We start from the raw sequence: 18,435 nt of genomic DNA, 5'->3' as shown, positions 1-18,435 counted from the left end.
GACGCCGAGCAATATTACGTGAGGAGTTTATGAGAGCAAAAGAACGTCTAGAGGAGCGTCTGCAGAAAGAGCAGAGAGAACGAGAAATGCTAAAAAATTTGGAGAAAAAATGGCTGGTGCTGGAACATCTGGAGGAGATGGAACAACTGGAAGAGATGCAAAGACATTCAAGAGTATTACAAGGGGAATCAATAGAATTGGCAGAATGGACAACCAGGCCAGAAGCCTCTTTCAGCTCCCTAGATATGCAACTCCGAAATGGAAAAACTACAGGACCAAACGCTCAACAGACACCCCTTCGCCAGATGCCATTAGTGACCAAGGGCCGAAACCAGATTCCTCAATATACTCCGTGGTCCTTCTGTGACATGATTGGTCTAGCAGGAAGACTGCCAGACTTGAATGAGGGAGCTAATAAGTGGATCACAGCATTAGAAGAAAGCACAGCAGGAGTCACCTTGGCTTTGGGTGACATCAAAGCATTGCTCATGCACATGGCAGGAACTGCTGCTACAGAAGAAGTTTTTAAGGGAGCACACATGCCGGCGGTGCTGCTAGGAAATAGCCACGATCCATTAGGATTTAATGGATATCGGAGCCGAATATGGGCCCAGCTGAGGAAACAATACCCTGAAAAGATGGACCCATCTAAATTGGAGGGAGAAAGACTAAGGGATGAAGAGTGTCCTGCAAAATTCCTAAGGTCTTTTCAAAATAAATGGAGGGAGGAAACTGGTGGAGCATGGAACGAGAACAGCACAACTGAAAGCCTGTTCAAGGTCATGGCAAAGAAAGCCATGCCTCAAGAAGTGCAAAAGCGCTTGGATAATGTAGTGGGGCTGATGAAAATGGACTGGCCTCTGTTTTCTGAACATCTTGTACATCATGTGGAAAATGTGAGAAAAGAAAAACAGAAAGAAGCGGAGGTAAATAAAAACCTGGCTAGTAAGCTCACCCAGCTCCAATTGAATGATCTACACTCCAAACAAAAAAAGGAAAAAACAAAAATATAGGCTCCAGTAGTGGCAGTGGAGCAACCTCTAGCTCCACAGTCTGCAACACCCCAGACACCCAAACAGCCCCAAGCACAGCCTGAAGTCACACCCGTGACGCCACCTATTCATGTGCATGTTAACCAGCCTCAGGTAAATCAAGGGCCCCCCTATAGAGGACAGCCGAGGTCAAGGGGAGGAAACTATCGCCCTGGGAGAGGAAGAGGACAAAATCCACAGATGAACAGACAAACACAGTCTCAAAACCAGTCCAACTCAAACCAAGATGAAGAAATGTTGTGTTGGGGGTGCGACCAGAAAGGACACCGCCGAAGGGACTGCCCCACCAATCCATGGGTGGGGCCAGCCAAAGATTGGCAATAGGGGCGCCTAGAGAAGCCAGAGGGGACACACATGACACCGGTCATCTCAACACAACCACAAGAAGAACCCACTATTGCCGTTGAAATACAGAGTCGAAAATACACCTTTATGGTGGACACAGGAGCTACGTACTCCTGTATAGGCAACGAAGGTTCCTCATTTCCCCTCTCAGGACAATCCATCCAGACTGTAGGCTTCTCTGGGACAACCCAAATAATTCCCCTAACACGACCGGTGCATATGATAGTATCAGGAAAATCAATAACGGCATCCCTACTCTATTCAGAAAACACCCCTGTCAACCTATTGGGACGAGACATCCTGTGCCCGCTAAAGGCAACTATTACCTGCACCCACACAGGTCTCAAATTGGACTTAAAAGACAGTGTTTCAAGCATGATGACAGTCCAAGGGCTAAAAGAATTTGAAAAACTAACCACTCATGTTCAGCCTGCAGTATATTGGATACAATGGCCGCCCAACTCAGAGCTAATACACCAGTGGAACACCTGGAAAGCGTGGGTACAAAGAGAGCTGCCCTCTGCATCTGAACCACAGCCGCCACTGCACTGTACTATGCTGTATGATGAAACCCAACAACACACGGATTACAGAGAATGTTGGAAAGAGCTGGTGGGGGGAAAAATATTCTCCATGGTATGTCAAGACCTCTATGTAGGACCACAAGGAGCTGCAGTAGCAGTCATCCTGCCACCAGAATTGCGCCATTGGTTCCAAGTGGCCAACTCCACCCCACATGTCACTCTCATGGTTGCAGTTGGAAAAAAGGCTAAGGACATGGGACCTATGGTGAAGAAAGCCTTACAAATAACAACATGGAAACCAACTCAAAAAAACCATGTGCGGTCCTCTGCCTGTGGACAATATCTGAAAATATCCATACGAACGTATGATGAAGGCACTGGGATCCAAGTGTTGCTCAGCCAGAGATCTCCCACTCAAGCGCCACTCTCAGAAGAACACAGTGTGCTATTACTACAGATATCCCAGGAGCTGTGGTCACAACATAAAACAGATGTAGGGCTGGTTAGGTCAGCGCAGCCGGTCCAAATTAAAATAAAACAGGGCATCATACTGCCATATAAGAAACAATACCCGTTAAAGCCCCATCAAATAGCAGGTATAGAACCCACCATCAAGGGCTTGGTAGCAGCAGGCGTGCTAAAACCAACAAAAAGTCCATGTAACACACCAATTTTTCCTATCAAGAAACCACACTCAAATGATTATAGACTGGTACATGATTTGCGTGCCATTAACGCTATTGTAGATGCAGAAACGCCAGTGGTCCCAGACCCACACACTCTGTTATCTAATATTCCTCATGATGCCTGCTGGTACACAGTCATTGATCTATGTTCAGCATTCTTTAGTGTACCATTGCATCTAGACTCACAATACTTGTTTGCCTTTACATATAAAAACCAGCAGTACACTTATACACGTCTTGCACAAGGCTACGTGGACAGCCCATCAATTTTTAACAGAGTTCTAGCCAATGATTTGCAACATCTAAACGTCACTAGCACAGTGCTACAGTATGTAGATGATCTGCTGGTTTGTAGTTTAACAAAAGAGCAATGTGCACAGGACTCACTCTCAGTTCTACAGGCTCTAGCAAGAGGGGGACATAAGGTAAGCAAAGACAAATTGCAGTTTTGCCAAACACAGGTAGAGTATTTAGGAAGACAGTTATGTGGCAATAAACGAGCAATCGCTCCCTCACAAATCGAGGCAGTATCAAAAGCTCCAAAACCTCAGACAGTGGGCCACATGGTGTCATTCCTGGGAATGACTGGATTTAGTCGACCATGGATCTGTGATTATGCTATAAAAACAGCCCCACTACGTGGCCTAATCCGTGCTGCAGGACAAACAAATGGCTCAGCTGAGTTGCAATGGACTGCTGAAGCTGAGGGCGCATTTTTGGCTTTAAAACATGACCTGCAACAAGCACCAGTGTTAGGTAATCCTAACTATGCTAATGTTTTTCATTTATATGTTGCAGAAAAAGCAGGCTATGCTTGTGCAGTGTTAATGCAGGATACCCCAACAGGTAAGCAACCACTAGCATACTATAGTACCAAATTGGACAACATTGAAACAGGTCTACCACCCTGCTATCAGGGGCTAGCAACAGCTGCCTTTGCCTTTCAGAAGGCATCAGCAATCACAATGGGCCATCCAACCATTTTGTACACATCTCATCAGCTGCACGCTTTGATCACGAGCCCCAGATTTGTGTTAACACAAGCAAGACGAACAGGCTATGAGGTAATCCTCTCAGCCCCTGAACTCACAGTTCAACGATGCACTATAGTTAACCCAGCCACACGCATGATGCTGCCTATAGAGGGCACACCACATGATTGCGTCCGGTCTACAGATGTGTTCCTACGTCCTCGTCGGGACCTGCATAACCAGCCTATAATTGCAGAACTTACACTTTTTGTAGATGGTTCTTGTTTCAGGGATGCTACAGGAAACCACGCTGGATATGCTATAATACAGTTGCATCCCGATGATACCTTTACGGAAGTACAAACATTGAAATTGCCTCAGCCTTGTTCAGCACAATTGGCAGAAATTAAGGCTTTGACTGCGGCATGTCATTTGGCTGCAGACAAAACGCTGAATGTTTATACAGACTCGCAGTATGCATACGCAGTATGCCATGTTCATGGAGTTATTTGGAAACAAAGAGGTTTTTTGAGAGCAGATGGCTCCCCAGTAACCCATGGGGAGGCTATATCAGCTCTGCTGGAAGCTATACATCACCCTAAGGCACTAGCCATCATCAAATGTGCAGCACACCAAAAAACAAACTCATTGATTGCCAAGGGTAACAACTTGGCAGACGAGGCTGCAAAACGTATAGCTACATCCACATGTATGGGACCACAGCTAGTGGCAGAAGATTGTGAACCTTTAACAAACTTAGCATCCCTTATTGCAGCACAACAGCAGTCAGGTCCATATGCACACTCTGCATGGCTTCAAAGGGGGGCGGTTAAAATAACAGATGAGGGTCCCTCACAGGGGCTATGGCGCAGTGCACAAGGCCACTTTGTTCTCCCCACATCACTGATACAAATTGCAATTCGTGATGCTCACGGCCGGGACCATTGTGCAAGGGGAGAGGTATTGAGAAGGCTTCAGAAGGTATGGTGGTCGCCATATTTAGCGGCTATGGTGGACAGAACATTGCATGAATGTGAGGTGTGTGCACAGCATAATGTAAGGAAAGCATTTTCAGCACCAATAGCACACATCCCGCCACCAGAAGGACCGTTTCGCCACTTAATGTTAGATTTCATAGATATGACAGAACGAGTAAAACGGTTCAGATACATCCTGGTGGTAATCGACAGATTCAGCAGATGGATAGAAGCAATCCCAACGAAAGGTCCAGACTGTAGATCTGTAGCTAAGTTCTTGTGCAAAGAGGTTTTTCCGGGATTTGGAATACCAGACACTATCAGTTCTGATAATGGGCCGTCATTTGTAGCAGAGACACTCAAAATAGCCTTAAAGATGTTAGGGATCAAACAAAAGTTTGGGTGTGTGTATCATCCACAGTCTCAGGGGGCTGTGGAAAGGGCGAATGGTACCTTAAAGACGAAGCTTAGGAAAATTATGGCAGATAGCCAGTACAAGGTTAACTGGGTGGATGCTTTGCCGTTGACATTGATGTCTATGCGAACACAAGCTAACCGACTAACGCATCTAACACCGCATGAAGCGCTTATAGGGAGACCGATGCCGGTTCCCTATCGTAGGGGGCCATATGAAGGGCCACCCCTTGAACAATGTGAAAGAGAACTAACATGTTATCTGCAACATCTAACCCAAATACACAAGGTTGTGTTTCAACAGATAAAAACTGTGGCTGAGAGCAAGGACGTGGAAATCCCAGAACAACTGAGGACAGTCGAGCCTGGTGATTGGGTCTACGTAAAAGTATTCAAACGAAAGTGGGATCAGCCAAGGCGAGAAGGACCTTTTAAGGTGACCCTAGCCACCCCAACTGCACTAAAAGTAGAGGGTAAGAGATTTTGGTTTCATCTCAACCATTACTGCAGAGCACGAAGCCGACAAGAACCAGAACGGGACGGCAACGCCTCCCGACAAGAGGAGAGACAGCAGTGCGGGCCTCAAGGAGAAAGAAGATCACAAAGATTAGCTGCTAGATGTAGAGAGTCAGTAAGCAGGGGGAGGAGAGACAGTTAGAGGGTCAACGAGTGGTGAGCCACAGAGTAGTAGCTCAACCCCAGTCAGACAGAGTCATGAGGATCCAACAGAAGTCAGGGAAACTTCAGGTGTCTCATCAGGAGAGAAAGTATCAGCCGGAGCCATTCCCATTGAATGTAACCCACAGAGTTACTATAATCGGAAGACAAAAGCATGAGAGAAGTCCAGGGAGTGACAGACGGAAAGCGTTGCCACTAGTAATTTTGGGGATGGGTTTAATACTCACTAGGTATAGTAGCACAGAAAGACAGAGCAAAGTCAGAAGAAGAGCAGTTGGAAGAATGCGCCCTAGCCACAGGTCTAGTAGCAGCATTAGAGGGAAAGATATGGAAGGAAGAGGTAATTGCACTCACATACATAAGATCAGCCCAGTACAATCAAACCCTAACATTAGGACCTGGAGACGTGAAAATAGACACATATGCAGTCCACCAACAATGCCTGGCAGAGGGGATAGTACAAATACGGGTGCAATGCTCTTACAATCAGTGTACGAACATAAGGTCCAAACGCATAATGAATGCCGAAGAAGTGATCAAATTGACTCGGGTGTATGTGAACGATAGTAAAGTTAGAAGCCTGCAGGAAACAGTGCACCAAAGTGATGAAGAGGAGGTATTAGGATGGGAGAGCAATGTGTTTTATCAATTGGTAAAATATTCTGCTAGACAGGTCAGCCAACGCGCTTGTATTACATGCTATAACTCAAAAAGACTGCCAGAAATAAAACCAATTCCAGGGATAAAAGAAGAAACATGTTCAAATAAATCCACTTGCTTTGCTTACTGTGCAACGGTAATGGCAAGTTGGGAGAGTATAACAAATATGGATTGGACAAAAAATACATCTATATGCCCTCAACGAGCCTGGACACCATCCTTAACTAAAATAACTAAAAAGATAAAACATCCCTTCTGTATAACAAGGGGACAAGAAATGAAAAAGAAAATGGTAGCGCTCAATGGTAAGCTGCAGCAACAAACTGAAAAGGACGGCTAGATTATAGGTGGCTGCGTATGCCAGAACAGGGGAGAGTTAAACACCTACCAAGCAGCATGCCTTACTTTGTATATAGTACTACAAACACTGCAGCAATACAATGTGAACAAGTTATAATAGATCAAGGGCTACCACTGATTGTTATGAATAATAATAGGTACTACAGTCAGTTCATCTTACCATCCTTAGACAACGGCACAAGACCACTAGCAGATATATTTTGGCTGTGTGACGACAACCAACAAGTAAAAGTAACGTTAATGGAATGTAATGGAAGTGGACAGGGATATGCACACCAGTTATGGTAACGGGACAAGGTACTGTAATTAGTGAGCAGGTAGTAAATAATAGAACAACCAAAAGAATTAGGCGAACGGCTCAGACTCCATGGAAATTGGAGGATAACATATACATAGCATGGAACCAGGAGCCCATTGGAGTACCAAAAAGACCATCAGGTGGTAGGGGAGGACTGTGCTAAAATCTCATTAACATATGAATACGATTTAGTAACAGCAGGATATAATCAGGCAACAGCAAGATATTACGGCTATCCTGATTTTCCCTACTTTCCCCTTACCACTAAATATACAGTCAACATGATCAGGACTAGAACGACTATCAACTAGATACGAGCAGAAGTATAAAAGAATGCTTGAGTTATGGCAGCTTGGCAGGGAGATGGATGCTGAAGCAGAGGAGGAAAAGGAGTAATAACTGGCAGAAGTCTGTGTCAATCCTCATTATGTGATGTTCCACCCTAGGTAGACATGGCTGAACAGTGGCTGTACTATTACGGCATGGATGGGCAATCCAATGCAGATTACCAAAATGGCCTACACATGCCAGCAGGACCAACACCAGGGGGAAATGCAGCTCCAGGTTGGGCCGGTGTGTATACCTGGACATTCCAGCCATCATCAGCAGAACCCACCTGGACCGAGGGCCGGCCACCTCAACCCACCACATCATACGAGCCACCTTCGACAGGACCCACCTGGACTGAGAGCAGACCACCACCACCCCATAAGCCACCATCAACTCCATGGCTCTTGAGGAGCAGGACCCGCCAGGAACAGCAACCACAACCGCCGTAACCCATGCAGTACTTATACACTGAATCAGAAGGCATCAAAGGGGGGAAGGGCGCCAGCTCCACTACTAAACGAGAAATTGACGACAACTCAGTGGAGACTGACCTGCTGCCCGCTCCACCCTCATTATGGGAAGGACCGAAATCTAGTCCTACAATCAGCTAACTACTGTATTGTCCAATGATTGTTTTTGATTTGTTTTCTTGCAACCTAAGACTACTACTAATACTTATGATACTGAAACAAAATGAATGTGCCTGAACCCCTATGACTTAGATGTATTTGTCACCCATTCCCCATATTGCAGGATCCTTGTTATTAAGAGATGACATGGTTTGTGAACCTAAATACAGTGTACATAAATATCGATTGGCAATGGGACCTTATCATCCCCAAGCATTATCGATGGGACTTTTAGTCCCAAAGGGGGGAAATGTGGTGTAGTTTCATTAAAAGTCATTGGTGTGCTTAAAGACAATATTAAGCTATGCAGATTGATTTTACAAGTTTATAAGCAATAAGGGCTAGTGGGATACAATTTGTATTGGTGTAGTTATAACCTCATGAACCATATTTAATCACACTGTACATATAGAGGCACAGTAGAAGAATCATAATCATACACTGGAGAAATTTGAGTGTGTTTGTATTACATGTCATGTTGCTTGGGTCTGCATTAAAGTCTTCACCTTTTAGAAAAAATACCCTCTGGAAGAGATCAAGAAATAAGGGTGTAAAATGACTAAGAATAACTAGAATAAAATAAGAGGCCAGAAGACAACTGGACAATAATGGCATAAAGTGATTCCCAATACTTATATATAAAAAATTGGACACAATCAGGAAGAATTATGTGGACCGAGATATGCCCACAAACAGCTCAAAACATGGTCTGAAGAGTTTTTGCCAGCAACGAGTGACGAGGAAAAAAGTAACATAATAATTGGTCAAAAATTAGGGAGGCTGGATGATAAGGTGTGGCCTAAGCTGACCCAAGGACATAAAAACAATGCCCCAGAGAAAAACCTTTGGAGCGATTTGATACTTTGTAAAAAGTGCTACTCGTTCCCCTTTTTTGCCGGCATTAAAGAACACTTTGCTACTTGGACCTCTGACTCCCTTTTTATTAAGAGAGAGTTTCTTTTTGCTCTGATACATTTTTCTGCAACAATTCGACACAACAATATCTGTTGTTTGTCTTAATTGGAATAAAGTGGTTAATTTGTAAAACCCTGCAGAACATGGATCATGGCAATATGGCTGAGGAGTATTTTAATATTATCATTGACAAATGATGACAAAATCCTTATTGAGATATTGTTGATTAGAGTTCTGGTGTCTAAATTGATGACTTACATTTAGATCTTGCAGACATACAAACATATAAGTAAACCACTGAGCATCTGAATTAACAGACTGAAGAAACAAAACTATCATTTTACAGTGACATTTTTAATACTCAAATACATTTTGTTATAAAGATGCTGTGATAATTATTATGATATTTGCTTAAGTCATTAGAGTAGATATATAATAAACCTAATGACACTTAGCAAAGTTAGAATGCTACAAAGATTTTGTTTTCAGTAATTTCCTATACAACAAAAAGGCACAAAAGCATCTATTCTCTTCATATAGAGTTGAATGTCACCCAACTGTCCTACAATACACATTTATCATTATGGGTACAAAACTGGAAAAATATTCAGTCCTGGCTGAGAGCATATTTTAAAACAGGGAATCCACTGCAGATTAGATTTCCTGTTCAGAGAAACTCACATTGTAGAACAGATTTTATATTTCAATTACCCTTCCAGAGAGAAACATGCAAAGAGATATTCATGTAGTGTGAGACAACTAACTGAAGCACAGAGCATCCTCTCAGATGTCATGTTCCGTTTGAGGGGAGGAGTGAGGTCTCCCTGCCTCAAATGAAAACACACATCTCTCCATTATCCCTCTGACAAACACCGGTCAGATACAGCATTTCATCCTTCACCTCCGGGTCTTGTTTTCCAATGGAGAGCGGCTGGAGCCACTTCAGGAGAGATGGGCTGCACTCCGTCTAAGTCGGCCGTTATTTACACCCAAGACAGGGTCTGTCGGGACCTGGACACCTGCTCCACTTTTGTCCCAAGCCTGAAGAGCTCCGTGTCGACGCCAGAGAGACCCTCACCTCGGCTGCGTGTGGAGACCAGCAGTGGGAGGCAAACTTTCCTCAGTGGTGAGTTGATGAAGTTGTTACAAAACTCGCATGGATTCTGATTTATGGAGATTTAATGTCTCATGCATGCTCCGGGAAAAAAATCGCAGTTGGAGATGCAAGTCCAGTTTATACCAATAAGGACAAAACGCAGTAACGGAAATCCAAAAGTCAGATTTCTGGACCATTTTATGGCCTAAATATTTCCATCTGCTCCCCAGTACCTCACCGAGATGTCCACGGTCGGTCAGTGAGTCAGTCGTCCTGGTCTGAATCCTGGAGCTCTGCGGGAAACTCCCACTTATGCAGCTCGTCCTGCACAGATCAACTCAACATGATGCCCCGCAGCCAGACACCGGACCCGCACACTGAAGCTGAGGGCTGCGAAGCCATTAACTCATTCCAACCTGCAGTTACACAGTGACTCTGGGACATAAAAACATACGCATAACAAGTGGAAGCTGGTTTATTTTCACACCACATAGGCTACTGCTTGTTGGATGTAAAAACTGTACCATCATAAGCTCTATATGCAGTCATGAAATGAAGGGTCAAGTGGAAAATACGCCCAGCTATGGATGAAATCCTGAAAGAAATAAATGTATTCTTGAATTGATTGAACTTAATTGTTTTTGTAATGATGGTTGTTGATTACAATATTCAAAATCCAGCTGCACGCTTTCTACTAAAGTGACGTCCATTGAATGTGTGTTTACATGTTGAACATTTTAAAACATTTGCAAAACATGAACAGAATTTTAAAAACGTTACATACTCAGATTAAGACAGAATTAAAAGTTTAAAAACATCATTTTGAGCTCTGTCTGCGTCATTTGTGAGTTGTACAGTAAACTATTGGTATTGCAGCATTGCACATATTCACAGTACCTTTAAAAACTGTAATGATTGGGGAAATTAGAGTTTGGGGCCCTAAAACTTACTTACTGGACATATTGCGGCTACAAATTCAATCAAATGGAAATCAGGAGGAAATGCGAAAGGTCCAGCTGGCGCTAACAGAAACCTTTCATAGCAGTATGCAATCAATGTATGCCCATTTTCTTGTTTTTAGTGACACAGTTGATAGTACTAGTTTTGTGACACCGCTCAGTCGCATTGCCATCAAAGCCGTCTTTCTAAAGCTCCCTCCACTCGCGATATTACTGTAATCTCGCGAGTACAAAGTGACAACACTGGCGAGAGGGAGATGGAGAGAAATGAGGTCTGAAAAGGACCAAATGACGGTGGGCAAGGAGAAAAACGTCGTCGAGATAAAGTTTAGGGACATCCAAAGAGAACAAGAAAACACTCCCGGTAACCCCAAGCAGAAAGAAGAGAAGAAAGAGGTTTTTACAAAGGTAGGAAGACGAGGGTTTGTCGTTTTGTTTACGCTGCGTGGAAAACAGACATGGAGGAGGCTCGGAGGAAGGTGGGATCGTTTCAGCACCGCGGACAGCGACAGGAGTAGGACGCGCTGCTGGAATCACGACGATCCCACTGCTCCTCCAGACCCTCAGCTAGATCTACAACCTCCTATCAGTTTAGACTTCACACTCCTCTCTGACTTTGTTGATGTAACTATTGTTTTTCTCTGTAAAAGAAGCTGACATTGGCAGCTAAGTGATTAAAGGAATGTAGCAAACACTGATCATAAAAGATTCACATTGTGCTCTTATTTACAATAGTAATTCCTTCATCATCGAATGGTTTATAATACGTTTATTCAGCCTTGCACGGTCTGTAATCCCGGTTTAAGCCCCCAAAATAGCTCATATCCCCAGTAGCCTCGAGAGTTGTCAAGGCGTTATTTGAAGTAGGTGTATTTTAATACAGTTTGCATAAAATGTCAAAAAATGACAGATGGCTCTTCCCAAAATTGTGCTTTTGAAAAGATAATTTTGTCTGTCTGCATTTGATAATTTATTATTTGTGTGTTCTGTTGAACACCTTAACATGCAGTACCAGTCAAAAGTTTGGACACACCTTCCCATTCACTTCAATGAGAAAGTGTGTCCAAGCTTTTGACTGGTACTGTACACTTTATAAGTTGCTTTAAGATGATAAATCTAGTTTACCCAGACTCATCCTATGTAAGATAGTGTGCATTCTTCTTCTTCTTCTTCCTATTATTATTATTATTATTATTATTATTATTGCCAATGTTGTTTCAGGTGGGTGGAAGTTAGGACAAATATATTTTGCAAACCCTCTGACACTGTCACAATCCTGGTTGTTGATACTTTGAATAAAGATAATGTGAAGAAAGTAGCTTCAACATTGAAAGAATAATCTTATTCCACATCATCAGACAGCATCATATATGTATCAGCTTGTTCCAAGCTTTTGTTGAAGCTATATGATATTTCCGCTAATTGACATATCCAATCCCATCTTTTATGGCTGCACCATTCCATGAAATGGAAATATTCTAGATGTGAATCATTTTATACACTTTTTCCCAAAATGTAGCCTTACATACAGTATATGGTGTCATTGGAAACTTTGAGATCTCCGCTTAAATTTAAAATTAAGTTCTGGGCTTGAATAATGTTTGCCTGCACAGTATGACTTTGGCCCATTGGCAGCTCACTGAAGTTTTTAAAGGGGTACTCAAGCAGTTGGGTAATGCACTTCTATAAAGTTGGGGGACTCATAAGAAACATGTTTAAAAACAGTGTCAGTATCCAAGCAGCAGAGGCCAATATATCATCACTTTTAGTGTCTATTATCTGCCAAGCTACAAAAATGCTGGAGGCTATAATGCAAATTACTGGAATCATTTGCCACATCCCCCCTGCCTGGTTTATGTCTTTTAAACTGCATGCCCTCAGTTTTTTTAACTTGGGCTTTCTGTTACAAATTTGATGTCTTTATAAAGCTTCTTCAGAGCCACAGAAAACATTACGCAATTGTTTTTACTGGATGCGTTGTACTCCCCATGATGAATAAACTGGCAATTCAGTGGTAAACCCCTTTATGAGCATTTCAAATCTAGTTATACAAGAGAAAAATGTCAAACAAATATCAGTGAACTGTATGTCTTTAGTACAGTATTCTCTCATGACTTAGTTTGCACATCAAGTGACCCCACTTGGACCTGAGCCCACAGTTGAGAAACTCTGGTATATAAAATAACTACTACCCAAAGGATGAATTATCCCTGAACAGAAAATGCACCACCAACAATGTTCTTCCTTCTGAAGTGAAAATCATATGTAAATGATTGTCTACAGGTGGTGATTCGAAGACTCCCACCTAACCTGTCAAAGGACCAGTTAGAAGAGCAGCTCAGTCCGCTTCCATCCTATGACTATTTTGAGTTCTTTCCAGCTGATCAAAGGTAACCATGATAGCCTCTTCAGCCAATCACAAAACTACGTATGCTTAAGATAGCAAATATTGTTGCATTGTCCCTTTTATACAGACATTGATGACTTTTTCTGTTGTCTCCACAGTCTCTACCCACACCTGTTCTCCAGAGCATATATCAATTTTAAAAACCCTGAAGATATCCTTCTGTTTCGGGATCGATTTGATGGCTATGTCTTCATTGACAACAAGGGTAACTCTTGATTTTTTTAAACTCAGTTTGACTTTGATGCCGCTGTGGTGCCATGAAGGTGGACATACACCACCACCCATTCTGCAATATTAAATGCAAACAAAAGTTTGTTTGTTTTACAGCTGCAAACCCAATTTAATGGACAGAGAGGTGGCTTTAGAGCTTTTGTTGCCATTGTTACCATTTGATAACTGGTGTGAAGTGACAAGCTGCCTTTTATTTCAATATTTACTCAGGCCAGGAGTACCCTGCAGTGGTAGAGTTTGCCCCCTTCCAGAAAATCTCCAAGAAGAAGCTAAAAAAGAAAGATGCCAAAGCTGGGAGCATTGAAGAAGGTAGTGAAATGCAGAGCTTGCATTTTAAACAGTTATCATTATATTGTTCCAGTATGGATTTCAGAGCTAAAGAAAATACATCTTTGTAATCTTGGAGTATTCAAACATATGTTGCTGTAATCTTTATTCACCCTGTAATCTTAAACCCCCTCAGACCCAGAATATAAGCGGTTCTTGGAGAACTACTCCTGTGATGAGGAGAAGTCTATGGCCAATCCTGAGACTCTGTTGGGAGAAATAGAGGCAAAGACCAGAGAGCTCATAGGTGAGTCACAAACAAAATGATCACGAGTTTCGGAGTAACAGCTCCTACAAAATTACTGAACTTCTGTTTCTTTCTCTCCCCTTTCTTCCCACTTTGATCAATTTCAGCTAAACGGACAACACCGCTGTTGGAGTACATCAAAAATAAGAAAATTGAGAAACAAGTAAGTAAGAATAAAAAATGCTCAGATTAATTGTTTTTAAAGATGTCAAACATCTTTTGTAATGTGCCACATCCTTCCCCTACAGAGAATAAGGGAGGAGAAGAGAGAGGAGAGGAGAAGAAGAGAGCTTGAAAAGAAACGGCAACGGGAGGAGGAGAAGAGAAAGCGACGAGAGGAGGAGAGACGCAAACGGAAAGAGGCAGAGAAGCAGAAGAAATTGTCTGATAAAGACATCAAAATTAAAGTAACCATTAAAAAATCATACTTATTTGTATATCCTAGTTGTTTGGATACTTTAAATGGTGTAGCATGTAGTTACGGAATCTGTTGCCTCTTGTATATCTGTTTTAGCTCCTAAAGAAGAGTGACAGGGACGATGACGTGGATTCAGACCGAATGAAGGACAAAAGTGAGATTGGGGATACAGAGAGAGGGAAATGGGAGAAAGCTGGTGGACAAATGAAGTCAAAGGACCTCAAGGAAAAGTAAGGATCATCTAAATCCTTCATTGTAGCTGGGCAATTTTCTGTTAAAGTTAGCATCACGTGGGGTGGTCAGTAATAATACCACTGGTTGGTACCACTTAATGTTCAAGCATACTTAGTGTGTAAATACTAGTCACTCTAGGAATTTTACAAATAGTAAATAATTGAAGGGATCCTGTTGGTTTATGTATCCACTGCCAGAGAAGCTTGCTTTTTAATAAGCTCCTTGATTAAATAGGAAGGACCCTTCCACTGACTCCTTGCAGAGAATCTGCAACAAAATATATATGTTAACATTTACAACTGAGAGCATTGTGTGGGGTGACCACTAATAAGACATAAATGGAAGGTCAGTGGTCAACGGGAGGTCCCTCATGATCAATTAAAAATACTGTGCAAGCTACATTGGTGGATTCTTAAGTGTGAGCTCACAACCTGCTAACCCAAATGTTAGCAGAAGATGCATGTTATATTTTCTGGAAACCCCCCCCAAAACCCCACAAACCTTTATTGAGGAGACCAATAAAGCCTGCACTTAGAGATATGTTTGCACTTTACAAAAAGACATAAATCCTGCAGTTTTCAGTGTTATTAAGCAGGGTTCTTCACAACCTGCCAACCCAGATGTTCTTTTTTTATATTCTAATGAGCTAACTAATGAGTAATTGCTGATCTGTTGAGTATTAAATCATTTCTTACTTACAAATGAAGTAACAGTCCATGACCCAAATATAAACAAAAGTACAGCCTCAATAAATACCTAAATTCAAAACACACATTTGAGATCTGCTATCACTCCTCTCTTAATTCTTAATGTAATAATAATGTGATGTAATGTAATAATGTCTTTGTAATAATCATGTATTTAATGTCTATGTAATCTCTCCTTTGGCCACTAGAGGTCAGCCTGAGAGTGACAAGGAGCAGAGAGAACAGCACTGCCGCAGACAAAGAGATAAGGATCACCGAGGGAAGGATGACGAAAGGAAACGTCAGCGACACCACTATGAGTTTGACAAGTTCATGCGCCGCAAAGATGAAACAAAATGGGGGAAGGGTTACTGCCAGGACCGAGCCAAAAAAGAGGGGCACCATCATGGCTATTCTTACTGCCCTGACAGTGGAGACAAACTGGGAAAGGAAGACAGGGAGGAGCTGGGTAACAGGAAGGAACGCCTCCGAAACAAGGTGAGCGAGAAGGTGAGCATGAGATGGGGGGGAACGGTGACAACTAATTGCTTTGTCTCTCGTGATATAGTCTTTTAACTTCATTGTTATGACTTGTTACAGATGGTGACTGACCTGAAATTGCTCATAAGGATGAATACGTGTTTGTGTGGTGTATCTGTGTTTGGCCCTTTGAAAAAACTGCAATGATGTTACTGGCATTGGCTCACAGAACATCTGGTGTGAGGTGCACATTTAAACACAAGGATCCAAAAGCCAAACAGTTTATTAGTAGAAATCATTCAAGGATGGATGGATGGATGAACGAATGGATGATTTTTCTATACATGAAAACAAAATATCACCAATCAAAAAGAACATTTTACATCCATCACCTTGGAATTTATGATTAATCTATTATAAATATGATACAAAACAATCCATTTTACACTCAAACAAATCCATGACATTTTAACTAAATAAAACGCGCATAGTTTGTCTCTTTGCGCAGCCCTCAGTTATGGTTTGGAAGGAAAACCCTGACAGGCCCAAAAGCAGAGTTTTATAACTTCCTGGTAGTGTCTCAGAGCCCTAGTGGTAGTGGGTGGTGGTGGTGATTCAACAACTTGTGATGTCAGGCGACCTATCTAGGGTGTGTCACTACCTGTGTAAGCGGATTAAATGGATTAAGAACATGTATGGATCTATGTAATGAAAGTGTGTGCTGCTTCTCTCTCCCATGCCCTGCTCTCTTGTCTCCCTGCAGGACCGTCCAGCCATGCAGCTCTACCAGCCAGGCGCACGCAACCGCAAGCGCATGAGCTCAGCAGGCAAAGGCTATGACTGCATCCCTGTTGGTCACTCGCCTGAACCCGGGACAGAGCGTTGCTATGACGTTGTTACCATGGCAACAGGGCTTGATAAGGGGTTCGAGAAAAGCAAAGATGAGCAGTGAGCAGTTTGGATGTTCATAGGAAATACAAATAAATTATTCAGCTTCTCAACCTAAGTTGATGCTGACAAGTCTGACTGATTATTATTGAGCTTCTAAAAATAATATTCCCCTGTGAGGGAAAAGTTAACTTAGTAATATTTATTTTCTTATTTTTTGTTTTAGTCATTTTCATCAGTATAGGTGTAATAAAATTCAGAGCTTTGAATGTTGGTCAAGGTTTTTCTTCTTTCTGGACCATGAACATTTTTATTACATAAATATTTTAACTGTCTCACTGTTCAGCATTCAGAGAGTTATCCAACAATACCACTAGATCAAGTATTGATACATATTGGGTATTAATATGATAGCACAACAATTAAGTCAATTTGTCACAACTGTGTGGTATATTTCATGTGCTACCTTGGTGCTGATGCACGTAGTGAGATTTTTTCTGTTAATTTTTTAAATTGCTGCCTGCTTTCTAGTTTTTTATTTTAGTTTTCATCAAATTGTATCAAATCTTTGTCACTAGAGGCAGTCCAGTGTCATTTCTGTTGGTCGTGTGTGTGTGTGTACCTGTAAACTCACCTGTAGTGTCCATCATCAATTTGCTGGTGAAACCATGACCTCATCCTCCGCAAAAGAGATCTTGTTTCCAAGCCTTTGTAGAGTCCACTGAACTTGGATGTTTTTAAAGATCCTACAGATTTTATCAAAAAGAAATATAATGTAAGTAGAGCTTACAGACAATGGATGTAGAAAATGTAAGAGTGGGAATCCTGTGTGTATTTTTGTGTGTGAAGGTGAGCAAATGAGAGGAGGTTATGAATGATTAAGAACACAATGTTTCATGTTCTACCACTTTTTCCTAATTGTTATGTGTTTTATGACATTTTGTCCATAATCTTATTCTAAGGTTTCATGCACTACAGATAGGATTTTTTTTCTGTGAGGAAAGCTTCATGAGCCAGGAAGAACACATTGTCTACATTTCTATAAAGCATTTCCTAGAAATAAAATGAAGGATTTCCCAGCTTGACACAGATAAATGAAAACAATTGATTTTCTAAGATGTTTGCATGGTTTTCTATTAATTCTATCAACTAAATGTAATGGAAAAGCCACAGATATTGCTATAGTAATATGATCTGTTTAATAAGCCTTACTGTATAATGTTTTTGCACATGACCTAACATTTGTCTATCATATCTCTTACATCGTTTGGGTTTCGTTCCTTATGCTGTGAAAAAATAAAGCTCTTCTACAGTTATGAGAGATTCAACATTTGTTTCAGTCTCAGTCTCTGCACTTGAAAATGTACGACAGTTAGGGTGGTGCAGTATTTGCAGGCCGTATTACCCATAATGCACGTTTATAAATGCTAGTTATGAGTCAATTACAGTTAGCAATGAATAAATCTATAACTGAATCCTAGCTTTAGTGGGTGTGGTCATGTCTGGCTGCTTCATGTGTGATGCAGAAGGCAGATTATCCAAATCTTAAATAAAACTCTCCTCTTTCTTTTTCTTCTAAATGATCAATCAAATGTTAATTTTTTTTCTTTTTACTTGTTGAAT

General features: G+C 41.8%; 1 protein-coding gene across 3 annotated transcripts; it reads left to right on the top strand.

The window, feature by feature from the left end:
• Positions 1–8,940: 8,940 nt before the first annotated feature.
• upf3a (UPF3A regulator of nonsense mediated mRNA decay) lies at positions 8,941–18,128 on the top strand. 3 transcript variants are annotated; one of them, XM_044365609.1, is made up of 11 exons: positions 8,941–9,965; positions 10,166–11,302; positions 13,178–13,284; positions 13,400–13,506; positions 13,743–13,841; positions 13,996–14,106; positions 14,214–14,269; positions 14,355–14,513; positions 14,621–14,754; positions 15,654–15,954; positions 16,688–18,128. In XM_044365609.1, exons 2-11 carry the CDS (start codon positions 11,162–11,164, stop codon positions 16,874–16,876), a joined length of 1,404 nt encoding a protein of 467 aa, XP_044221544.1. In that variant the 5' UTR covers positions 8,941–9,965; positions 10,166–11,161; the 3' UTR covers positions 16,877–18,128. The 3 variants fall into 3 exon arrangements, with proteins under 3 accessions (XP_044221544.1, XP_044221545.1, XP_044221542.1); XM_044365610.1 differs by having other exon boundaries at positions 8,941–11,302; positions 15,654–15,942; XM_044365607.1 differs by having other exon boundaries at positions 8,941–11,302.
• The last annotated feature ends 307 nt before the right edge of the window (positions 18,129–18,435 follow it).

The sequence above is a fragment of the Thunnus albacares genome, chromosome 11, assembly GCF_914725855.1.
Source record: "Thunnus albacares chromosome 11, fThuAlb1.1, whole genome shotgun sequence".
NCBI classification, from domain to species: domain Eukaryota; kingdom Metazoa; phylum Chordata; class Actinopteri; order Scombriformes; family Scombridae; genus Thunnus; species Thunnus albacares.
This window is presented reverse-complemented; position numbering and strand designations above follow the sequence as displayed.

What these genes read in the sequence shown, in the direction of transcription:
- upf3a (XM_044365609.1), top strand. Translation starts at nt 11,162, where the DNA reads ATGAGGTCTGAAAAGGACCAAATGACGGTGGGCAAGGAGAAAAACGTC. An exon ending in ATAAAGACATCAAAATTAAA is followed by an intron (nt 14,514 to 14,620) that starts GTAACCATTAAA and finishes TATCTGTTTTAG; the next exon opens with CTCCTAAAGAAGAGTGACAG. An exon ending in GAAACAAGGTGAGCGAGAAG is followed by an intron (nt 15,955 to 16,687) that starts GTGAGCATGAGA and finishes GTCTCCCTGCAG; the next exon opens with GACCGTCCAGCCATGCAGCT.